The following is a 25417-nucleotide window of genomic DNA, read 5'->3' on the forward strand; positions in this document are numbered from 1 at the left end:
TCCTGGGAGAAGCTGCAGAGTGGCGGAAGAAACAGAAGCCACAGGATGTTCCATCCTGTCCCACAACCTTGAGTCCCCAGCCAAGGTCCCCCCGCCAAGCCCCCTCTTCCCCCAGCCTCAGTACTGTGATATCGCATTTTCCCAGCCAGAAGAAAGTCCTTGTTGGGTTCTATTTTTTCAGTATTCTTAAGAAAATAATGGCTACTGTGGAGATGCTTTTCCAAGTCTTGTTACCCCATCAGCCCCCCCCCAAAACTGCTGCTACTTAAAGGGGTTACCCAGGTACTTCCCACAAGTCCCCAAGAAGCCCCAGAAGAACTTTTGGGGGAATAGCACTGGAGTAATTTCTCTCAAGCCTCCTGTGCAGTGCCGGCCAGGCCTATGCTCTGGGTCTCCTGGGGGCACTTGGCCGGAGGAGAAGTTGGCCTGGGCCCTGAGAGAGGGGAAGAGCAAGCAAAGCTCAGGTCCATGGTGGTCCCGGGGCCCATATCCTCTGCCTCGCAGCTTCCTGCCTCCCTACTGGCCCTGTGGTCAGCCACATCTGGTCTCTGCCTCAGCAGGGCCCTGGCCACCCTGCCTGTCTTGGCTTTTGCTCCAGTGAGCCCTTCAGTCCCATGATAACCATGTGCAAACTACAACTCACGGTCACATCCTCCAGAAGCCTCCTCAGCCAACTCAGGCTGAACCTTGGGTGGGCTCACCTGTCATATTCAAGGGCAGGTAGTGGTCTCCTGTCCCTTGCCCCATTCTGGGAGGGTTCATCCATGGCTGATGAGACTGGCAGTCGATCCCTGCCTAGGCCAAGCCTCTCAGATCTCCCTTGGAAGAGACTTTGAACCAAGTGGCAGTGAGGCTAAGGGGTCCTGACTGAGTGCTAATGTGGGTCATGAGCCTCTCTCCTGGGCTCCCTGAGCAGCCTAGGCCTGAGGCTTTACTTTCTCTTTGGATTCCTGGGATCCTGAGAAGCCAGCTTGAGCTAGTCTGAGTTGGATGTTATTCCCTATAATGAAGCACGCCTGACCCACCCTGTTTCCCCACTCTGCACTGTTTTTCCAAGGTCAGTGGGGCAGGGCTGCAAGCATGGGGCCAGGACTTGTTACTGGTCACAGAAGCTTAATAGACTGGTCTGGGAGACAGGTTCTCTGAGCCAGACTGCAGGGCACTGCCAGGGGCATTGGAATATCAACTGCAAGTTGATCCTCCTGGTGTAGCAGAGCTCAAAAGTTGAAGGTGGAGACTTGGTAGTTTACTCTAATTCCCGAGTATGGAGCAGAGTAGCCCTGTGCTCCTGATTGGGGGCCTAGACTCTTGCTTCCCAGTAGCCCCTCTGCCCACTTTTCCCTCCCTCAAGTGAGGACAGAGAACGGGTGCCTCAGTGGGCAGGAAGCCCTGTCGCTTACTGTGAATGGCTGCAGCACTGGTTCTTGTGGCCCTGGAAAGGACTGTGAGTCCTGGAGAAAAAAATGTCTCAACAAACCCAGCTGGTGCTCCCTGTCAGCCGCTGAGTCTCAGTGTGAGGGACCCCCACACGGCCCTTGGTGTGACTTCTGCTCGGGGCTTCCCTCTGGGGTCAGGCTCTGAGCAAGAGAGCAATCCATCTGAGTGCCAGGCTTGAGAGGCCAGCAGTGCAGAGGGCTGTGGGCAGCACATTCCCTCTTTTTTTTTCCCCCCCAAAGAGAGAGAGTCAGAGAGAGGGATAAATAGGGACAGACAGACAGGAACGGAGAGAGATGAGAAGCATCAATCATTAGTTTTTCCTTGCGACACCTTAGTTGTTCATTGATTGCTTTCTCCTATGTGCTTTGACCGTGAGGCTACAGCAGACCAAGTACCCCTTGCTCAAGCCAGCGACCTTGGGTCCAAGCTGGTGAGCTTTGCTCAAACCAGATGAGCTTGCACTCAAGCTGGCGACCTTGGAGTCTCGAAACTGGGTCCTCCGCTTCCCATTCCGATGCTCTATCCACTGCGCCACCACCTGGTCAGGCCAGCACATTCCCTTTTGTTGAGCTGGGGCTACTCTTGCTCTCCTGGTGCAGTAGGATGTCCCTGTCCCTCTGGATTCAGCCCCACATTGAGCATGCTTTGTTAGACCAGGCCGGCTACAGCACTGCTGGGCCAGAGCAGCCTTGCCTCTATGGTGGCTGAGCCTTCAGCTGCCCTCAGCGCCCGGCCATGTTCCTATAGTCGATACTGGGCTAATCATCGAGGCTTCCCTAGGACAGCACTTTTCAACCTTTTTCACCTTATGGCATATATAACTAATTACTAAAATTCTGAAGCACACCAAAAAACATTCTTTGTCTGATCTGACCCTCCCAAAAAGGTATAACTTTGATTCATTCACACCGGATGGCTATTGTTGTGTTAGCTGTTCTCTTTTTTTTCTTTTTTCTTTTTTTTTTTTTTTTTTACAGAGACAGTCAGAGGGATGGACAGGGACAGACAGACAGGAACGGAGAGAGATGAGAAGCATCAATCATTAGTTTTTCCTTGTGACACCTTAGTTGTTCATTGATTGCTTTCTCATATATGCCTTGACCACAGGCCTTCAGCATACTGAGTAACCCCTTGCTTGAGCCAGTGACCTTGGGTCCAAGCTGGTGAGCTTTGCTCAAACCAGATGAGCCCACACTCAAGCTAGCGACATTGGGGTCTCGAACCTGGGTCCTCTGCATCCCAGTCCGACGCTCTGTCCACTGCACCGCCTCCTGGTCAGGCTAGCTGTTTTCATTTTTAAATTTGAAAATCTAAGGTAAAAGAGGCCAGTGGCCCTGACTGAATAGTCACGTGTTGCATGTTTTAAGAATTCTCACTGCACACCAATGTGCACAGCATACCAGTTGAAAATCACTGGCGTAGGAGATCCGGCTTCCATAGAAGAGCCAGCTCTGTTTCCTGTGTGTTATCCAGGAGAGGTGTGATTGAAACCACCTATCCCTATCTTAGAGGGACCCTCATTTGTGTGCCACACCCCCAATCAGCTGCAGGGTTCTGTCCTGTGCTGGGCATGGAGCAGCCCTCAGCCCCACAGCAGCCTGTGAGGCTTGTCCCTATGTATAGAGGTGGGAGCAGAGACTCAGAAGCAGACCAGTGGGGGCCCCTAGCTAGCCCGCCAGGGAACTGGGTTTGCACTTTTGCCTGAGTTGTGACAAAAGGAACTCTTTTATAAGTTCTGTCTGACCAGTAGTGAACAGAGTGGGAGCACGTGGGATAGGCTCATGGGGCTGAGAAGTGGGAGGGTGCTCACAATAGTTGGGACATGAGATGATAAAGGCTGGGCCCCAGGGTGCAAAGACAAGGAAGGGATCTGGCCAAGGGATGGGAAGGTTGGGAGAGGACTGATTGGCTGGGGATGGGACGGGGGTGGCGCTGTGGAAAAAACAAGGGTCCAGCGTTGTGCAGTACTGGGTTTTAGTCCCAGGTCTCTCCTGTAGGACAGCATTGTTCTGAGCTGGGATGAAATGCTGTATACAGGATGCTTAGCACTGGTTTTGGCCATGGGAACCACAGTGGTAAAGACCTTAGAGGGAAGGTGGTTACCAGGAGGTTGGTGGGGAAGGGCTGCTCTCTGGGGTCAGTGAAAGGCCAAGGCAGCCAGGCGCATGCCCAATCTCACTCTGTCCCGCAGTACCAACTAGGCCAGCGGGCCCTGTTCTCACCCTTCCATGTTCCACCAAGAGGCACCATTTTTTATAAAAAGATTGTATTTATTGATTTTATGGAGTGGGGGAAGTGAGAAGTATCAACTTATAGTTGCTTCACTTTAGTTGTTCGTTGTTTGCTTGTTATATGTGTCTTGACCAGGCAAGCCAATGATTTCAAACTGGTGACCTCAGGTTCTAGCACAACACTATATCCACTGCGCCACCACAGGCCAGGCAAGAGGCACCATTGCCCAGAAAGCACAGGTCTGAGCACTTGGACAGAACTCCCTCCTCTGTTAGCATGTAGGCCCCTGGCATCCTGCAGAGCCCCAGCCATCCTCAGCCTGAATCTAAGGTAGCTGTGTTGCTGGCCATGATAAGAAGCACTGCTGATGTCCTGACAAGTCAGGACTGACCATTTGGGCCAGTGGGGGTCTCCCTACAGAAGGTGAGGCACTGGGTCCATGCAGCAGCTTTACAAGGTTGGTCAGAGTGAGGGGGCCCTATCTGGCCCTTCTTGGGCAGTCTGAGGCCACGGTCACCTGAATCAATTGTGCTAGGCAAGAAATCAGTTCCTGAAACGCCCCGCAGCCAGAGCTACCTGGAGTTGCAGGATCAATATCAGCAGGAGCTGCTGCTCATTGCCGCTTTGCCAATGCAGCCAGGAAGGAGGGGACTGCCTCCCTTCCCCGTGGGTGCCGTGAGCTGCCCACACACTCACTTCCAACCTACTTCTTGTTTCCCTAGAACCTCCAGTGGGCCCGCGATGTGTTGCTAGGCAGCAGTATCCCGTGGCAACAACTGCAGCACATGCCGGCACAGGGGCTCTTCTGTGAGAGGAACAAGACCAATTTCTTCAACGTGAGTACTTTGCCTTGTTGATTTCCAAGGCTGCTTGCTGCCACTGCTTTTCACCAAAGGCGTGCGAATGGACCCCTGAGTGGGCGTTCCCAGGACAACAGGTTTGCGGCATCCTCAGAGGGCAGGCAGGGCGGTGCAGTTGAGAGTGCGCCAGACTCGGGAGTGGGGCCATGCTTGTTGAGGGACTTCTGGCATATCACTGCCCTCTTTGGGCACCGGTTTGCCCATCGTTGCAGAGAGACATGGATGAGCTTGGTGTATTCTCTGGAGCCCCAGGTATTCTGAGGCCATGGCAGGCAGTGGTGAGAGGGGCTCCATGCCTATGGCCCTGCTTTCTCTAAAGCAGCTCCGTGTGCCCCTGTGAGGTTTGGGGCACCTGAAGATTTGATTGAAGCTGAGTCTACTGCTTAAAAACAAGTGTGGCCACTCAGGCAGGACATGGTACAGCTCCAAGGCCTGTCTACCTCCCATCCTCAAGGACCCCTGGGACCTGCATCTACCCCTTCCTTATTTACTCTGTCCTGCACAAGGACAGGTGACCCTTCAGCCTGCTCCGCTTCAGAGTCCTCGCTGTCTTCCATCATCTCCCTTAGCACAGCCAGCTCCCAGCTGGGTGGTCTGGCAAGTCATGCAGAACTTCTCAGTGTTGCTTTCTTCTGTATTTTCCCTGATTCCTTATTACATGTAGAGAAATTAAAGGGCGGGGTTGGCCTGGACAGGAGCCAAGGAGGGCAGGTCTCAGGTCTAGAAGGGTTATGACAGAGGCTTGTTCTGGAAGCATCTAGGCAGGGTGAGGTCCCCATTGAGATGCAGGTGGTGGAGTGTCTAGGTCCATGACTCTTTTCTCCCAGGCTGTGAGCTTCTAGGGGCAGGTTGGGGCTCTGGAGCTAGGAGCCCTGTGTCTACCAGCCCTCTCTTTCTGTGGATACTTTATAGACAAGTGGTAGATATAATCTCTAGTTAATCTTCAAGGGACCAAAGTTTGCAGTGAAAGAGAAGCTCCCTCCCACACAGATGCCCAGGCCATAGCCACTGCCCCATAGCAGCTTGTTCTTTGTCCTGCATGTGTCCTTCCAGAGGGTGTCTGCTCATTTATAAACCAGTGCACAGATGTACACAAAGGACAAAAAGTACACATACTTCTACCCCTTGTTTGTTTTCTTTTCTCACTTAAGGGTATGTCTGGGAAAGTGTTTTAGAACTTACTCTTTTTAATAGCTGTATAGTACTCCCAATGTGTGGATATCTTACAGTTTACTTATCCATCTTCTATTGATGTGCATTTATTTGTTTCCAGTCTTTAGTTATTAGGAACAGTGCTCTTTGCACATACGTGGGTGTCTATTCATAGGATAAATCGCTAGAAACAATTCTTGGGTCAAAGAGTTTGTGTTGCCCTCAAAGATTTAATTGATACTAAAGATCTAACCCATGCTCCCAATCTTACACTCATTTTTTCATATTTCCTCAATACTTTGTTGTTGAACTACCTCATATTTGCTCTTCAGCAGGTGAAAAATGCTATTGTGTTTCATTCATTGTCAGTGGGATTAACCATGATATCATGTTAATTAGCTGTTTTAATTTCTTCTGTGCAGTTTATACTTGTGTTCATTTTCCTATTGGATTATTGGTCCTTTTTTTTTTCTTTTTTTCTTTTTTTTGTATTTTTCTGAAGTTAGAAGCAGGGAAGCAGTCAGACAGACTCCCGCATGCACCCAGCTGGGATCCACCTGGCATGCCCACCAGGGGGCGATGCTCTGCCCATCTGGGGCGTTGGTCCATTTCAGTTGGAGCCACTGAGGAGGAGACCATAGAGCCATCCTCAGTGCCCAGGCCAACTTTGCTCCAGTGGAGCCTTGGCTGCGGGAGGGGAAGAGAGAGAGAGAGAGAGAAAGAAAGGAGAGGGGGAGGGGTGGAGAAGCAGATGGGCGCTTCTCCTGTGTGCCCTGACTAGGAATCGAACCCGGAACTTCCACACGCCGGGCCAATGCTCTACTGCTGAGCCAACTGGCCAGAGCAGTCCTTTTCTTATTGATGTATAAGAATCTTTAGCCTGACCAGGCGGTGGCGCAGTGGATAGAGCGTCAGACTGGGATGCGGAAGACCCAGGTTCAAGACCCCAAGGTCGCCAGCTTGAGCCCAAGGTCACCAGCTCGAGCAAGGGGTTACTTGGTCTGCTGAAGGCCTGCGGTCAAGGCACATATGAGGAAGCAATCAATGAACAACTAAGGTGTCGCAACACGCAATGAAAAACTAATGATAGATGCTTCTCATCTCTCCGTTCCTGTCTGTCTGTCCCTGTCTATCCCTCTCTCTGACTCTCTCTCTCTGTCTCTAAAAAAAAGAATCTTTATATATTAATGAAATGGTCTCCCTTTGTCAATGTCTTGCAGATTTTTTTTTCCATTGCTAAACCAAAGTTAGAGCCAGAAAAGTATCTTAATTTTTTGTGAGCTCCTGGGCTACTCCCCTTATAAAATGGGCTCCCATTACCTGCCTTGAAGAATAATTATAGGGATTAAATTAGATAATGGGGTAATGTCCCTAACTTGGGACCTGACACTTGGTACGTACTCAAGAAGACAGCTTGCCTCCCTTCCCCCTCCCCCATTGTTGGTGCTTTGCCCTCTAAGACTAGGCAGTGATGTTGGAAGGAGAAACCCAGTGCTCTGTCTTTCCTCACAGGGAAGCACTCAGCCTTCCTAAAGGTGGAGTTTAGGAGGCTGGCACCTCAGATACCAGCTCCACTGGAGCACATCTGAGCTGGTGGCCAGGTTCTGCAGGTCCCTTCCACATTGTGCTCCCTCTTATGGTTTCCAGACCCTTCTAAGAAATGAGTCCTGCAGAAAGGCAGTCAGCCTGTGCCAGTGGGAGGGAAGGCCAGTAGAGCCCTGGTGGGCCTGGCACATGGGCAACACCTCCCTCAGAGCCAGAAGCCCCTACAGATATAGGGCACCCAACTTGGGCTGGTGTTTTGGGTATTTTCCTCCTCTGGGTCAGCTGTTTGTCCCCCTTGCTTCCCAGAGACCTGCTGCTTGTGTCACCCTTGGGCCCTCTCCTTACCTGAGTGCTGGACACTCTGCTTTCCTAGCTCTTCTCTTTGGAGGTGGGTTGGGGCTCCTTGTGCTTGGGCCTGAAAGGTTAACCTGAACAGAGGCCAGACAGACCTTCATTTATGAAGTGCCCGAGAGACAGATACTCCCAGCTGGTTGGTGGCAGGATGGCCCTTGCCAAACCCACCCCACCCCGTCCTTGCTGCTGCTGCAGGGGGACCTTCAGGGTGTACACCTCTAGCCAGACCTCACACTCAGAACATCAGAAAGTGTGACCCTACACCCTCCCAGCACATGAGTTTGTCCAGTAGATGTTACCAAGTGTGACGAAACTGCTGCCACACTTCAGGAGCACTGAGGACAGCCATTGCTGCCTACTGTAATAGGGCCGTGTCTCTGCCAACTGGGGCTGTAGGTCAGGATTAGCAGACTGGTTCTTCCTCCTGCTGATGTGCACTGGAGAATACCACCAGGGGTGGGGACAGAGGCTGGTGAGGGTGGGCAGTCCTAGTGAGGAGATGTAGAACGGGTGAGGGCAGGGTCATCTGGTACCCTGACCTGCTATCCCCCTAAGCACCCACCTTCCTGGTTCCCAACCTTGGTGTCACTCACCGAAGGGGCTGTCTGGGTGCCCCCCTCCATCCTTAGGGCCCAGGCAAGGGAACCCTCCTATTATTTTTCAGTGACACAGCTCAGGTACACACCTCTGGCCTGCCCATGCTGAGGCTCCATGCCCTTCTCAGAGGGCCTTACATGAGTAGCCGGGCTGTTTTTTTCTTTTCAGGTGTATGTGTGCAAAATCAGACAAGTTTGTCATTGCAGCTTTAATGAAATATGCATGTGTGTATATGTGTGTGGAGGGGATGCTATTTGGCAACTTGCTTTTTTTCACTAAGTCTTGGGGGATTTCTCTGTGAGGAGTGCAGCCTTCTCACTCTTTGCAGCTGTCACCAGTACTGCTTCGTGTACGGGCCATGGTCTCCTTGGGTGGGCACATAAGTGGGGCTAGCCTTTGTGCTCACAAGCAGGCTGCAGCGGGCCTCGCTACACAAATGTCTTGGTGCTGTCCCTGTATTCCTTGTAGAGTCTGTGGCTGTCATGGCCTGGCCAGGGTAAAGGTGCTCACTGAGCATTGTACATTGTTTCCATTCATTTCTCTGCCTTAACAGATGGTCTCCAGGCCTGTTGTCCTGGTCTAGCCAGTGTTGGCCGATGTCAGGCCCCTGCCATAGGATGCTTGAAGGCTTGCAGTGGAGCCCCACATGCATGTCCCTTCATGCAGTGCTCCTGTAGAATGCTGCGGGGCATGGGGGAGAGACAGAGAGCCCTCAAAGAGCCTGGGTGGGCAGGAGGCAGGGCTCCCACTGGTAGGGTGCTCAATGAGGAATGGGCAGGAGAAAGGAGGTCAGGGTTAAAAGCACCTTAGAGGAGCTCCTCAAGGCTGGATGATGCCCGGGGCAGTGCTGGCCCAGCCTTCATGTTGAGTGTAAGGATGGGTGTGGAAGGGCAGGTGAGTGTAACCTGGGGCTTTGGTCAGCTTTCTTGACAGGAGCTCCTCACAAACAGGACTCCGCAGCTGCAGAGACATGGCATGTAGTAGGCCTCAGCAGTATGGCTGGATCAGCATTTGAGAGAAAGGGAGGTATGAACTTGGTGCATCTGCAGTCCCACCGTTCCCAACTTGACTGAGAGGGAACAGCTCCCAACCACCCTTTTCCTCTGCCATGGAAAATTGCTGCTTGTGGGCTGTCTGCTGAGCAGATTGAGCTTTGGGCCTGGGCTCATGCTCCAGGGCAGGCCAGAGCCTCATCTGAAGGCCCCATTACCCCAGCCCTCTCCCACCAAGCAGAATAGTCTGGTCTTTGCCAAAACAAAGGCATAGTTGTCAGATATTATTGGTTGAGGTCCTACAGTCCTCCTTGCCCCAGCAGAGCCTGGCCTAGACCCTGGTGCCTGTCCTTTCACAGTTCACAGCGTGGTGGTGGGGGGGGGGGGGGGGAGACATGGAAGCTGGGCAGGTGGGCCTGTGAAGCAGGGCTGCTCTGGCCAGGATAAACTTTTCTCCCTCTTGTAGTTGATGCAGAAACGTTCCCATAGTAACCAAGCTAGAGATGGCTCTTCTTCCTTCCCAAAATGTTTACTTATTTTAGCAACTAGGGTTTTTCTTGTTTCAACCCAGTTTTCCAGCCACTGTGAGGGAAGCACGAGGAGCCGAGGGCCTGGCTAGCACTGCTTCCTGTTTGCGAGGCTGTGCAGGCTGGCACGCTGTGGCCCAAGTATGAGGGAGTGGAGGGGAGGTGCTGCCAGCTGCAGCTCGGCGGCTGCCCTGCCTCAGTGCCTCCTCCACAGCCACTCCTGCCCTGCCCACATGAGGGGCTGCGCTCAGCACAGGCAAGTAGCCTGTGTCCTACAGCCCCTGGGAACAGGTCCCTGGGCCCTATGATCACCGAGAAGAGCACAGATTTGGGGCTTAGGCAGGCTCAGCTCTTACCCACTCAACCTCTTACTCGGCCCCACACAGGGCACAAGTGGGCAGGAATCCTCAGCACATACTTGTCACATCACACAGCTTATCCTTGGGACCAAAATCAGCCTGCACAGAGCCTTCGGAGCTTGTCTCAGATCACAGTGGTGCATCAGGACAGTGCTGATATCAGAAGGGTTGTGACTGGAGTGGGGGGGGGGACCCAAACTTTTGCCTGGCAAGGGCCCTCCAGGCTCCAGGGTTGCCCTTTTTCAAGTGGGCCCACCTGAGATGAAGATGTGGCCTTCCCTGCTCACCACCTGGACCCATTTCTGTGTGGCCTGACTTGGCTGTTGGGGCCTATGGATGTGCTCATTGCTTCTTGGTCACCACTGTGTAGCATTCCACTCTGACTGTTACTCCATGACTTACCTGCCTGCCCTCTTCCTAGGGGGTAGGTAGCTTCCAGTTCTCTACCAGTGCAAACTGCTACCTCCCTAGGTCGCCTTCCTCTCATGTGCAATTGTCCAGGACCAGTGCAAGTGGAGGCTGGGTCACAGGCCCTCTGACCGAGTGCCTCCACACATTGCTAGATGGTTCTGCAGAGCTGAGCTGGCTTCCCTCTCACCAGCCACTGCTGCCCCCTTCTGGCACTCAGAACCACAGACCACTTTCACTTTGGCCCATCTGTGTGGTAACCCAAGAGGCTGAGCCCCTTCCCACACCTGGGGCCAGTCCTTTTGTTTACCTGGGCTCTAACAAGAGTGCCTACATGCCAGCCACCACATAGCCTGGCACTTCTCATTGTTGACTCTGTTGCTTATACTGATGAGAGTTACAGTTGTCACAAGCCATCTTTGTTTCCTTAAACATTGTGCTGTGCCACCCTGGAGCCGGGGGCCTTACTGAGGTCCCTGATATGAAAGGAAGGGCCCCCACTGGACAGCAAACTGGAAGGAAGGACAGAAGGTCTCTAAAGGCCCTTGGCACCTATCCTTCATGGCAAGTACCAGTCACACCCATTCTACTCTGACTTGCCACCAGTTGTTTCTGTGACCTCAGGGGAATTCTCCAACCCTGACCCTGTGAGCAGATGCCAGGTGTTAAGGAGGGGCATTTGGCAGGCAGCACAGCCTCTGACCCTACTGTATGGCCCAACCTGAGACGGTGGTTATTGTATAGACCAGGCCTCAGCCAGTGCCCCTCTGCCTTTGGAAGGAGAGAGCTAGTGGTCCAGATGGAGGCCAGGGGTGCCAGGCAGGGTGCAGCCTCTGCTGTACATAGTGTACCCAGGCACCCCTAGGCTGGGACCTCATCTAAAACAGCATTGCCATTGCCCTCCTGACACATTCTCTGGCATGGTGCCCAGCAGGCAGGGCATGTCTAGTGACTATGAGTTCCTTTCACCCTCCAGAGGTACCTGGGAGAAGGAACTTCAGGAAGCAGCAGCTGCAGAGCAAGCGGAACAGGCACCATCCTGGCTTGGGTACCCAGGAACCCTGCCCTGGCCAGGCCCTGGGGTATGTGTCTGAGATAGCCACCTCCAGTTACAGAGCCAGATTTGGCCCTTCCTTCCTAACCCCTTCCAGCCACCAGAAGGCACTGTGCTGGTGAGACTGTGGGGGCCTCTGCCTCACAACCACCCCAAAGTTGAGTCACTAACACCCACCCCCAGATATCTGCCCCAAGTTCAGTGCTTTTGCCGGCAGACATCATCAAAGACCAAGGCACCTTCCAGGAATGAGGCGTGGGTGTCCACCCAGTTAGTTATAACCCACACTGCCTTAGACTGTGGCAGATCTGTGCTGCCTCCCAGCAATAACAAGCCCCAGGAGCATCAGTGAGGGGCACTCCATCTGGCCCATGGGGCCCCAGTGTGCAGCTCCCACCCTCCCTCTCTGGTCAAGGCTAGGGAATGTCTGGGTACGAAGTGCCCCGTTGACAACAGACCCACACCTTTCTTGAAGTTGGTTCCACCCACATCCATCACCTTCTTTCCACTCAGGACCAGTTTTAACCAGTTCACTGTCCAGCTCTGTATGTCCATGTGCCCATACCTCAAGAAGGGTGTTGCCCTACTGTTAAACCCGCTTGGGCCAGCTGCCTGTCAACAAGGTCCAGGGTCCACAGAATGATCTGAAAGGCTGGATTATTAGTCCCATTTCATGGAGGAGCCAAGAGGTAAGGTGCCTTGGCTGAGGCCCCACAAACAGGTTGTGCTGGAGGAGCTTCACTCTGTCTAGGGTGGTGGCTGAGAGCCACATGTGAGGGAGGAGGTGAAAAGCCAAGGACCCACTGGCTCCTACCCTGGGATTGGCCCAGTTGTTCCCAAGTAGGAGTGTTGCCCAAACAACCCATTGGGAGGATGGGGCGGCAGTGAGCAGGGGACATGGGCATTTAGCCTTGCCCCAGGAGGTAAGGCTGGGATCCCAGCTTTATGGATGGTGGGGTCAGTAGCTGGACCAGGTGTAGACCAGAGCTCTTCTTGGGGGCCATGCTGAACTGTCAGCTGGCTTGGGCACCTGGCCTGTGTGGGCATGGCCTTGAGTGACTGTCTGGCAGGGTTGGGCTATCTTTCACTGGTAGACTCTCCCTACCCCCACCCCAGGCCCATCCATGGACTAGGGCTCCTGAGGTCAAGTGCAGCGACAGTGGAGGCTGCCACCCTGACCGAAGTGCCACACCATCTGTGTCTTGCCTTGCCCAGCTTCAAGGGGTTTGAGGAAGAGGCAGCTCACAGCAGCAATGGCAGCACTGGCTCTATTTATGGCACTTACTGGGGACTTTACTTGGGTGCCTCCTCTGGTCTTCCTCAGCATGTCTGTGAGGCTAGGGTACTGTGTTATCCCCATTGTGCAGATGGGGAGGTTGATACCAACAGGTGCCTGCAAAAGCCTTTTCTACTCTCACCCTCCAGGCTGACCGGAGAACTGGCCCCGCCACTTGGACAGCAGAGCCTGTGACCCTATTTTCAGGCCCTGCTCGCAGGCCACTTCCCAACTGACTTGGTTGCTCTGGGTTCTGGGAGAGGAGTGGAGAGGTGCTTGCCAAGTGTGCTTCTGTAGCAGCAGCTGCCAGTAGTCATGACACAGCCACCAGGGCCCTAGGGGAGGCTGGTTCTGCCAGACCCTTTGAACAAGATACAGAAGCAGAGGGAACAGCCCAGGATCACACAGCCAGCAAGTGGCCGGCTGGGGCTCAAATCCAGGTCTGTCTCACTCCAAGGCTCATGCCCTTACCTGCTGTCAGTGGGAATTCAGGGGTCATGTCAGGGCTCCCTCTGTCCATTAGTGATGTCTGCTATGGGTACACAGGGAGGGATGTTGAGAGTGGCAAATTGTGTCCTCATCTCTTTATTCCCTGCCTTCAGAGGGTAGAGTCCCTTGCCCCTTCTAGTGGTGAAGCATTCTCTGCTTGGCCCTTGGTCACCTTTGGCCCGATTTTTCATCTTCCATTGAGCCATGAGAGAGGCCCACTCCTGAGGGATGAGGGACACCCAGGTCTCCGAGGGAGGTGATCAGGTGAGCAGCCACTGTGGAAGCCCAAGGTGGGTTTGGGGTAGGGCTTGGTAGATGGGGAAGGTCGTTGGTGGGGACATGGAGACTGGGTAGGTTTGTTGAAGCCACAGGTAAAGTCCCTGTAAGTCCCTCTATGCTTGAAACTACCTTTTGGAACCTTGCCTGGCTGTCGTTGGCCCTTCTGCCCACAGGCCTTTGGCCTCCCTCAGTACCTTCCTCAGCCTTTTAAAGCATGCAGGTTGGGGGCCATTTGTGTAGTAAGGACTTCCTGTCCTTCCTGTCCATCAATCTGTTCCTGTGTGTGCCCTGACCAGGGATCAAACCGACAACCTCTGCGCTTCAGGACAGTGCTCTAACCAGCCAAACTATCTGGCCAGGACCACATGTTTTGTTTTCACACACACAATATCATTGCATAGCTTAGCCTTCCCAAGCTCATGCCACCTCCTTTTGACCCTTCTAGCTCTGCCCATGGCTGGCCTCCTTAATGCTGAACCCCACCATTGTAGTCACTTTTGCATACGTACATGCTCTTTAAGACTGTCAGGCCTGACTAAGCCCCCACCTCTCCTGGAGCTCAGACCCTATAACGTGTAGGTGAGCAGAGAGTGTGAGAAAGGCAGAGGAAGTGACATTGGAGGAGGTGCCTGCACGACAGAACAGAGATGGGCTTCCAAGCACAGGGAGCAGTGTGAGCACAGAGCTGGGTGCTGTGAGCATGCAGGGCCAGCTGGCAGACACCACAGCACCCTGCCCACAAGGGCCAGGCACAGAGTGTGGACTTCCCCAGGGCAGAGGGGCTGAGATGGAGGAGATCTTCCAGATGTCACACATGACGCAGATGTACTGGAGGGGCCTGGCTTGGGTTCAGTCAGGGAATATTGCTGACCCGCTCGCCACTTCTCAGAGCTGCACTAAACCCAACAGCTCATTGAATCCTCATGACCCATGGATGTAGGTGGTTTCTTTCCCTGCCTTACAGATGAGGAAATGGAGGCTGGGGCATACCACAAGTAGCCCCTGGGCCAGGATCTAGACTCAGCAGCAATGTCAGCTTCTAAGGCGGAATCAGCCTTAGAACCAAGTCAGAGGCAATGGAAATGTCAGCCAGTGGTCAGGCCCCAAAGACAGGCTGAGGAAGGACCAGAATACCCTTAGAGTGATGAGCATGGCTGTAAGGACAGGGAATATGGAGGAGGGAGGAGGAGGTGGACCCAAGGAGCCTGGCCTTGTGCTCAGCTTTGCTCTGGCTATGAGGTCCACCATCCCATGTATCTGTGCCCAGTGTGCGCCCAGGGTCTGTGTGTGTGCCTGTGAACCACTGAAGGGCGACTACACATCCTCCCACTGTTTTCCCTGCCGTGGCCACAGCTCCTATGCAGGGTCTTCTTTTATTTATTTATTTTTATATTTATTCATTTTAGAGAGAGGAGACAGAGAGACAGAAGGGAGGGAGGAGCAGGAAGCATCAACTCCCATATGTGCCTTGACTAGGGAAGCCTGGGGTTTCGAACCGGTGACCTCAGCGTTCCAGGTTGATGTTTTTACCCACTGCACCACCACAGGTCAGACTTTTTTTTTTTTTTAATTTTAAGACTTTATTATTAAAGAGAAGAAGAAAGAGAGAGAGAGAGAGAGAGAGAGAAGGTGGGGGAGGGAGCAGGAAGCATCACCTCCCATATGTGCCTTGATCAAGCAAGCCCAGGGTTTTGAACCAACAACCTCAGCATTCCATGTCAACGCTTTATCTACTGCGCCACCATAGGTCAGGCTCAGGGTCTTCTGATTCTCAGAAGACATTGCCTGGGGTTTGTTGTGGCTGTTCCTCTTCCCCCAGGGTACCTAGACACCAAAGACGGCCAGGGACATCCCACCACTGGCCAGTGAGGAAAGGGGCTCAGCCTCTGCTCCTAGACCCACCCTTGATGGTGACTGAGGCAGGTGACTCAGACTCCCCCTTCTCCTCAGTAAGATCAGAGCCTTGCAGCAGTGAGGTCAAAGAAAATCCACTTACATTACAGTGGGAATCAGGACAGAAAAGAGGCAAAAAAGTTTAAATTGAGGAAATACGAGCTCGTTGGCTGTAGTAGGAATTGCTGTGCTAGTGCTATTTTTAGCCTTGTTGAGATGATCTATGGGCCAATTGCAAAAGCAGAGTAAACAAAAAGAATAATTTCAAGTTCTCCAGGGGAAAAAAGGTCCAGTTTTTAAGTCTTAAAAAGGTTAGCAAACTTGTGTGGCTTTATACCTTATCCTCAAACTCTCCTTCCTTCCTCTGTCCTGGGCTCTGCAAGCTTCGCTGAACCCCAGATTCCAGCTTGCTAGACCCAAGTCTAGCCTGAAGCAGGTGTCTAAGGCCTTCCCTTCTATGTCCCTGCCTCCCTTGTCTGTGGGGATGCTGTGAGCCCAAGAGGCAGAAGATGGGCAGGGCTGATTCTTGCCTTAGAAGCTGTGGTGTGTCCTCACCCAAGGGGCTGGCAGGAAGCATGCAGCGAGACAGTGGGACAAGGCCACAGGATGCCCAGCCCCTGCCCTTGACAGAATCACAGCACAGTCAGAAATCCCTGCCCAAGCCCAGCCACCCTCATTCACAGCTAGAATTAAACAATGACATAAGCAACCTTTAGATGTTCTTCTGGGTTTACATTCTCCTCTGGCCGTAGAAGATGTGTCCATCTCCAGGTGTGATTCACAGTGTGGTAGCACCAGGATCCTTGGGCAGAGGGAAAAGGGGAAAAGACGAAAAGACGTGCTGAAGCCTTTAGTAGTCAAAATCGCACCATACAGTCCTTCAAGGAGTGCGGAAACCTCTGCAGCCTGCCCAGCAGGACTTGCCCTGGGTCACGCAGCCCATAAATGGCAGAACCCAGCCTGGAACCTAGGCCTGAGACCCCACATCCTGTGAGTGGCCTCCACGCCAGAGTTTCTGGCCAGCCCAGGGGGCCCCTGGCCGTGTTTGTGTATACTAGGATGCTCAGTCAGGAGCTTGCTGTTTAACATTCCTGAAGAGAGAACATTTTTCAGGGTGGACTGCTTTTCCCACTGCAAGTTATTTTTGAGGTTTGCTCTTGGAATAAGTGTCCCTGCCATGTCTTTCTGAGCACACACCTGACAGCTCAGCTTGGACAGAGCACTCTGAACTTTGTCTTCCCGGGATACTACTCCAAGCGTCCCCCACTTCACACTAACTTTCAGTCTGGAGGGGCAGCGCCCTGGTCCTCAGGGCACACAGGGGAGGCTCACTTCCAGGAGGAGGGAGGAGGCATGGGATCTTCCATGAAGCTTTGGACAGTGGAGTTGAGCAGGCAGCCAACTCAGACCAAGAACCTGAGGACAGCTGAGAGCCAGGGGAGAGAGAGAGAGAGCGAGGGAGGGCTGTGGCTGCTGAGGTAGCAGGACCTTGGGTGGGGTTCCACAGCTGCAGGTTCCCCATTTCAGGGCCAGGAGTAAAAGGGGCTCTGTGGTAGGGCCTCACTCTGGCAGACTCACTGTAAAATGTGCCTTTGGAAAAGAGAAGGCTTGGTGGTGCCAGCCTCTGCTCTGTTCACTTGGCCCAATGTGGGTGCTCACTCCAGATTCAGGTCCTCCCTGTACCCCTATTTCTGCCCTGTGGGAGGTGGAGGCCGCAGGGTTTGTTTCTGAAGTGCAGAAGGTCACAGGGATGGCAGGCACCTTCCAGTTACTCTCTCATTTACTCTTCCCTATGGGCCGGTGATGCCCAAACCATGATGAGCAAACTGAGGCTGACAGTAAGGGCAGCACACGCCCAGGGCCACTCAGCCCGTGAGGAGCAGAGCTAGGATTCCAACCCACAGAGCCTGGCTGTGGAGAGTTCTGACCTCTACCTGCCCCCACATCCATCTACACCAACCTGCACCCAGCCTACAGGATTCAAAGTTAAACCCCAAGCAGAGCTCACATTGCATGGCCATGGTGCCTAGGGCAGAGAGGAGGGAGCCTGCAGATGCTGCTGTGAGTGTGCACCTCTGCCCAGGGCTGTGTCCTGCTTACCTGCCTTTGACCTAGTCTCCCCATCCAAACCCGCAGGAAGGAGGGGCATTACGTTATCCAGTTTGCAGAGGAGGGAACTGAAGTGGCGAGTCTGGTCCACTGAGCCAGGGTGTGAAAATGACCACTTGACCACTCAGACTGTCTGATGTGGCATTCAGTACTGGGAACTCAAGAGCCGTATGGTCCCAACACTTGTTGAGGTGGCCACGAGCCACACATATAAGCCCCAAGGAGCAGCCTGGTGCAGTGAGGACATGGCCTGTTGTGGGTGCACTCCAAACAGTGAGTGACTGCCCTGTCCTGGGAAAGCAGACAGGGGCCGCAGGTCATTCAGGAGAAACTATCCTGCCCTGCCTGACACTTGCCACAGCACTAGTGACTGGTGGGCTATTGTTTTCCTTTTTAACATTCCTATTGTGCCTCCAAAAACCCCTTCAGGACAATAAAAACAGCTGTATCCCCTACCAGGGAGGATTCTGGGTGTGGGCAGTGGCAGGGGTAAGAGCAGCTAAAGGTCCCAAAAGGGTCTGGCAGCAGAAGGAGAGGCAAAGGGGAGGGAAGGTGTGTTGGGTCGCCTTTGTTAGCTATTGCCCCTGTGGCTGCTGTCCCTTGGTGTTCACCCCTGCATTTTCTCCCCTCCTTGCCAAGGCTTCCTGGATGTCCCATTGACAGGTCATTGGTGCCCTCAGGTGCTCATGGAGGTGGCCCTTAGCCACCCTGAAGCACCCTAAGCTAGCGTGAAAGCCCACAAGGGAGGATGGGTTTCCTGACGTGATGGGTATGACCCTGGGAGCCTGCGCAAGGGGCCCAGGCAGTACCTCTCATGGCCCAGAGACGGGCATTGTTGCAGTTGTTCCAAGAATGTCTCCAATGGCAGGGCCAGCAGAGTTTAGTCCTGTTGACTTCCTGGTCCCAGCCCCATCTGACCTCAGTTTTCTCATCTCCAAAGGTGGGCCAGTGGTTTTCCAGCCTTTTTTCCAAAAGAACCCTTTCTCACCGCCCACTGGGAAACATGAAAGGACAGCCACTCCAGCAGACAGGAAGGGCTGGGCCCCAGCTGCTCTGGCTGCACCCCCACCCACCCAGGCTCCCTGGAAAGAGAGGCATGAGCCCTGGAGAGGCTGGAAGGGTCTCTGCTCTGCCCCCACTTTGCTACACAGACAAGGCTTCCTGAGCTCAGCGGCCAGGCCTCCTTTCTGGAGTGGCTTCCATCTGGAAATTTGCCTGTCTCCCTCTCTTTTTCCACTTTCCTATTTGGAAAGTTTGACCAAGTTGCTTTTGAGAGAACAGCATTAGGTTTGAAATCCAAACCAGAACTTTGTGCTCCTGCCTGGTTTCCATAGTGATGGGTGGTGGACTCCCTCACACACATGGGTCTCCTATGCTCTGCCTTGCTCTGCTGGAGCTTGTTGTCCCATGCACCCTCACCTGCCTGTGAGCCTCAGGAGGTGGTCCTGGCCACCCCAGGCCCTGTTTCATGCCTGACTCCACCTCTACAGCTGGGTGACTTGGGCTAGCCATTCAGTATATGTAAGGCTCAGTTTCATCTGTAAAGTGGCGCTGACCAGACCTAGCTCATGCAGTTATTGGGTACCACAGGAGATGTTAATGCCACATGTCCTGGGGCCATTGTGTCCAGGAGAGGGTAGAAAGATCCCTGCAGAAGGAGGAGGGAAAGGGCAGCTCTGGGCTGCAAGGGAAGGGACCTTGTGAATAAGGGCGCATGAGTGAGGGGGTCAGTGGAGGAGCAGGTGAGATGGATCGGGGTCAATTGGGAAGGCCCTTTGAAGGAAGTGCAGGAATTTGGTTGATTAAAAACACAAATTTTGAAATGTTATTCTCTAAATATGTAAAAGAATTCTAAAATTAGGGTATGTCAGAACAGGTGGCACTTCCCCGTGAGCCCCAGGCCATCACTGATGGTAGCACAGACTCCAGCTCTGTCCAGCAGGAGGAGCATCTGATAGGAATTGGTGGCCCCAGCCCCATCAACTCACCGCTGAGCTTTATTCCCAGAGAGGGACCTACCTGACCCCACTCGGAGGAGGGGTTGTGAGCCTTGGGCTGCAGGCCATGCAGCTGCTCAGGCCCAGCCACCTTTAGGCCCCTCGTGTAGAGAACGAACCTGGCCCTGCCTCGGGGGCTAGAAACCCAGTAAAGCAGTGCTGTGGAGGCCTTTAAAATGGAAGGCTGGCCTCAAAAGCTGCAGATTAGGAGCCCTCTCCTAGGAGACAGATGTAGGTGTGCTCAGGGCCCAGTGAGTGCTCGGAGGTAGGGCTTAGAGTCCACTGGTCTCAGCTTCGCTTCCTTGTGAGGTGGACTGTGAACACCCACCCCCAGCACTAGGCCCACGTACCCTGAGTATATCACTGTGTGAGTCTCAGGCACTGCAGGTGCAGGGAAGGGTTGTCTACCAGCCTCAGCAATTGGAAGCTGGGAGGTGGTTAGGAACACTCCTGGAGGTCTGGACTGACCTTGAAAACTGGCCAGATTGTAAACGTACAAGGGAGAACCAAGGGAGGCAGTGGTTAAGAAGGTGGGTTGAGGCCCGTCCCAAGGGCCACCTGCACCCATGGTCAGCAGGCTGGATCTGTCCTATGGCAGTGGGGTCGCACCAGGGATCCAAGTTGGAGTGTGTGGTCAAGCTGGGAGCTCTCAGAGCAGTGGGCTACACAGTATGAAGATCAGACCTTGGGAAGGGCCTCGGGGGTATACAGGTTGTGGATTTTTTTTTGTTTAGAACCAAGAAGATCTGTGCCTAAAGGTGTGTCAGAGGGAAGTCTCAGGGAGGGTATGTTTTGGCCATGGAGTAATCAAATACTGCAGCTCACTCTGCTTATGGAAGGGCTCTGCGTTTGGAGTTAGGCCTGTGCCTAGTTCTGCCAGGGGCCAGCTTGAGCATCCTGTGGATGTGGGAGCCTCTCTGAACAGGTAATCCCACTCCTAGGGGATGGAGCTCTGTCCTGTTCCCTCACAGCATGGCTGGGGCCCCGTACTGTAAGGGAGGCTGCATATCACTAGATAGGAGAGCAGAGCTGTGTAGGTCACGTCTTCTGGTTAACATCTCAAATTTTCTCTGGTTTGGGATTGGATCCTGCTCTTCTGGGCAAGCCTGGATGAGTTTGTTCCTCATCTGATGCTATACACCAAATCTGAAGGGTTTGTCCCTGTGGCTGTCATGTGGCAGGAGGAGGTGGTTGATGTGGGCCTGCATGGGAGCCTGACACCCTACTGGAGGACCCTGTGTGAGCCATCCAGGGCCATGGACCCTGCTGCCCTCCCTCCCCCCCGCTGCTTCCAGCCTGAGTCCTGGTCTGGTCCTATCACTCCCCCCACTACTTAGCAGCCCAGCAGGAGAGACCAGAGCCCTCTCCCCAATCCCTGAAGCCATTCATTAGAGACCAGGGGTCAGGCAACAGATGGACTGTCCTAGTTTTCTCAATGTGCGTATCAGACCTGGCTTTTCTAGGATGTGGGCTCCCCTCCTGAGATGAAATGGAAGCCTCTCAGCTCTCCTGCAGAGTGGGTTATTCTAGAAGCCTAGATGGCAGCTCTCATTTCCAACCCTGATGTGGAGGCGGGCTTAGAGAACCCAGTGTCAGCGTCCTCTTATTCTAAGGAGGCTCTCATGGGCCCATCAGATCACACCCAGAGTGCTAGCTCAGCCTGAGAGGCCTCAGAGTGTGCTGGTCTCCTTTCTCTGCCCTGCCTGTTCCCCAGGCCCCCTGCAGCCCCCTCTCCACAGAGGTCACATGTCACACCCTCACATAAGTACCCATCACCATCCACATAATCTTGTTGGCTCTCCCTGGTTTATCCCAGCTGCCCCCCACCTGTCTCTCCTTCTCCACTCTGTCTCCCTGTGTGGGGAAATCCCAGCCCATCAGTATCTAGCCTGGACACCTGTTGCTGCTTCCCTAGGAAGCTGCCCTGTCCCCCGTCCCTATTCATCTGTGGCCAGCTCTGTACCTGAACTCTAAGCTGCGCTGGAAGTGCCAGGGAAGCTGAGCTGGCATGGGATGAGGCTACGTCAGTGCCTGCCCACAAGAGCCCCAGCCTCCATGACCCAGACCCCCTGTCTGCCTTGGGATATGGGGACGTGGGCACAACCCTCTCAGGGAATCCCTGTCCCTCTCAGGCACTGGTGGGGATGTATGCACACCAGTGACTCATGTGCTGGTCCTGTGGAGCCAAATGTGGCATGGGCACAGCTGCCTACTGCTGTAAATGCTGTCCTAAACCGAGGGACAGGGATCCTTGCATCAAGCCTGGCTGTTTTCTTGGCAGTTCATATCTCTGTTCCACCGGTGTCCTCACTCTTGGGTTAAACAGACAAGAATGGCTGGACTCAATGACTTCAAAGGCACTGTGCAGCTGTAGAGCAGTCTGAACAGTTTCTGAGTACCAGAGTTAGTGTGTGAGAATGAGGTGGGTCTGTAGCCAGTGGTCCGTGTGCCTGGCAAGAAGAGGCATGTTTAACTCTTAGCCATCAGGGAAGGAGAGAAGCCATGTCCCATGGCAGGCAAGGAGTGGCAAGGTCTGTGCCTTCAAATTAAATGACAGCTCAGAATGCCAAGGCTGAGAATTCAGACTATTAACTGCAAGAAGTATTCTTATCATCTAAAAGGCAGCATTAGGCCCAACCCTAAAGAAGACTGGGGTTAGGACAAGTGAGAAAGTGAGGTAACAGCTGGCAGGAAGAATCAGGAGCAACCTGTAGGTCTGAGTTGGCTCAATTCATGAGAGAGATGGTTACAGGAGGTCACTGGGGTTGGGTGATCCTCTGGCCAGCTCAGCCAACAGCACTATAGGCAGAAGCCCAGCTCTGGGATCTGGGCCTTGGTTTCACCTTTGTTTGGGGTGGTGGCCTGTGGGGTGCTTACCCTCACCAGCCATGTGAGCCAAAGGCCAAGGGCATATTTCCAAGGAGAGCTGTGGCTACTCAAGGGGGCTATGCTGTCACGTGGCCAGGAGAGGTGTGAGCAAGGTCCCTTCAGCCCTCTCTGCTGGCCCACCTCAGGATGAGGATATGCTGGCCTCAGGCAAAGGCTTGGGGACTTATACACAATCACCCTATTAACCTGGGTTCCACACCCAAGTGTACAGCATGCCTCTTGACTTTGGAGTCTTCCTTTCCACTCGGTAGGTAGCACTGGATGACAGCATCTGTCCCAGGAGCCATTGTTCATCCTTCTCTGCCATTCCTCTTTTGATACCAACACCTTGAGACAGTTCAGACTTTGCTCTCTGACCCCACTCACCCTCCAAGCCCAGTCTGCCCCTGCCAGGGGCTAGTCACATAAACAAGGCCATAGTCTTCCGGTCTTGTTTTCTTTGGTTTCTTCTGGCTTTGGCGACCATCCCTGGGCTGCTGGATTGCCATCTCACATCTCCTTCCCTGCAGCGATCCATAGGAGCATATGTGCATGGGGGTAGGGGGCTGGCATTTATCCAGCAGGCAGTATGCATTTCAGAAGTGGCTGCAATGTCAAGAATAAACAGGGCAGCCAGGTGGGGGCTGCAAAAGGAATGCTGGCTGCCCAACCTCCCAACATGGAGATGGGTGAAGCCCTGGCTGATCTGCTTCCCTGCTTGCTTTCAGGCAGCCCTGGGTGGACACTAGCTGAGGACATGAAGGGTCAGGACTTCTCCCTTGGGGCTGAGGAGGAGGGCAAGGAGAAGAGTGAACAGAGCCCTGCAGGTAGTGAGAACTGCGTGGGGTGAAGGCAGTGGGAGGCCTGGAGTTAGGGCAGAGGGGAGGTAGAAGGGCCGTTTATTCCCTAGCTCAGCCCTGGCCACCTCACCTCCTGGCCCCCAGCACTCCTCCCATCCAGAAGAGGTCAGCAAGCAAAACCCTGGGAGTAGGACTTTTTGGGGGCCAACAACTGCCCTTGCCACCATCTTTCCTATCTCCATGGTAACCCACCTCTTCTAGAGCTGGAGAAGGAGGAGGAGTCTGCCAGGGAAAACCCCTGTGGTGACCAGGTGACATCCTCAGGACATTTGTTTTCTTATAAGTGATTGTAGAAGTTTGCTCTGGGAAGTTGAAGGTCTGATGACCCTTGGAAGCAGTGGACACTCCTCGATAATGTGGGGCTCATCCTGCCCTGAGGGTCAGGGGGCCTCTCAGAGGCCCAGGCCTGTCTGAGCCCAGGGCTGCGCCCTATCTCTAACATCAGTCCTCCCAGGGCCATGCCCAGGCACAGGGAGTCCCTCTGCTCTTATTGTGACTAGGCCAGTGAGCAAGAGCAATGCTCCAGGGATGGGCTGGAACAGGTAGCCAGGGGTACTCCAACCCTAGGATTGACCCAGAGCAGCCAGCTCACAGGTTAGACCAGTCCCTCCCCGCTCACTGGGGCTCCTTCTGGCCTAGGAGTGTGGTCAGGATGGCCTGGCCTCCTGGGGCCCCAGGGCTTTAGTGCACTGCAGGAACTTCTAACCCCTTAGGCCTTCAGGGGTGGCCCTGAGGTGAGTGAGTGGCTGTCTCTTCCTGGCAGCATCAGAGGCCTGTGTCTTCTATGTGGAGGTGCTCTGTGGGCGATTAAGACCCATGGGGCTCTCTGGCAGAGGGTGCTGACAAGTCCCAGGAGAGGCACAAGGATCTTTCCTGGCCTAAGAACTTCTGAGGATCTGCTACAGTCATGCCCACCAGGTCTCCACTGTCACTGCACTCTTACGTGACCCTCTCCACGGGCTCCCAGTGTGCTCAGGAATGTTGCCCCTTGAGATTGGGAGTCAGGGAGCGTGAACCTCCCCTCCCTGTCCTGGGCTAGTCATCTAGAGATAGAGATGCCCATCTCCTAGGGCTCTGGAGGGGGCTGGCCCAAACAGGGCTCAGGGTACAAGGTATCCTGTGGCACCAGGAGCAGGACTGAGGAGGCTGGAGACTGGTAGGGTCAGACCTTTTTTTTTTTTAAATACTACTTTATTATTATCATTATTATTTATTTATTTATTTATTTTTACAGAAACAGAGAGAGAGTCAGAGTGAGGGATAGTCAGGGACAGACAGGAACGGAGAGATGAGAAACATCAATCATTAGTTTTTCATTGGGCATTGCAACACCTTAGTTGTTCATTGATTGCTTTCTCATATGTGCCTTGACCATGGGCCTTCAGCATACCGAATAACCCCTTGCTTGAGCCAGCGACCTTGGGTTCAGCTGGTAAGCTTTTTGCTCAAGCCAGATGAGCCCGCGCTCAAACTGGCAACCTCGGGGTCTCGAACCTGGGTCTTCCGCATCCCAGTCTGACGCTCTATCCACTGCGCCACCGCCTGGTCAGGCAAGGGTCAGACCTTTATGTAGCAAGTTCCCCACAGGCTTGGCTCAGCAAGGCCCTGGCACATAGCCTCTGAGCTCCCCTCACTCACCATGGGCCTCCCTCCTGCTATGACAGCCAAGACCCAGGACCCTGGGCTGCCCCAGCCCAACCTAGGCCTCAGAGTGCTCATGAGAGCACTGCTGCCCCCAAGCTCTGGGTGGGAGGGCTCATGTGCTGAGGGCTGCCAATGATCAGACCTGGAAGCCTCTTGAATGCAGGGACTGGTTTCTAGAACCACACCTTAACACAGACCATTTCTTCCTGGCCTAGGTGTGATGAGATGTTCTCAGCCTCCTTTGGTGTGACTCTGTCTTACAGGAAGTGGATATGGTATGAAGTGAAGTCATGAGTTGTACAAGGCACAAGTTTCACATGTCTGCTTCAGCCCTGGGGAGAGCCAGAGAATTGCCAGCTCTGGAGCTGTCCAGGCCTGGGGCTGGGTCCTAGCCATAGTAAACTTACTGCTGTGTGACTCTGAACCCATCCCCACATGTGGGTATCGTGACAATACAAGTGTAGATGATGAGAGACTGTTGTGAC

The 25417-nt window shown here is 53.7% G+C and overlaps 1 protein-coding gene across 2 annotated transcripts in view; it reads left to right on the forward strand.

Moving 5' to 3' along the window:
• The window catches only part of CABIN1 (calcineurin binding protein 1), a 155902-nt gene that overhangs the window by 101382 nt on the left and 29103 nt on the right, over positions 1-25417 (forward strand). For both annotated transcript variants that reach the window (XM_066365493.1, XM_066365494.1), the window contains exon 29: positions 4392-4505. In XM_066365493.1, the coding sequence (XP_066221590.1) occupies positions 4392-4505 (114 nt within the window). The remainder of the gene's footprint in view (positions 1-4391; positions 4506-25417) is intronic.

Source organism: Saccopteryx leptura, chromosome 2, assembly GCF_036850995.1.
Source record: "Saccopteryx leptura isolate mSacLep1 chromosome 2, mSacLep1_pri_phased_curated, whole genome shotgun sequence".
Lineage (NCBI taxonomy): Eukaryota > Metazoa > Chordata > Mammalia > Chiroptera > Emballonuridae > Saccopteryx > Saccopteryx leptura.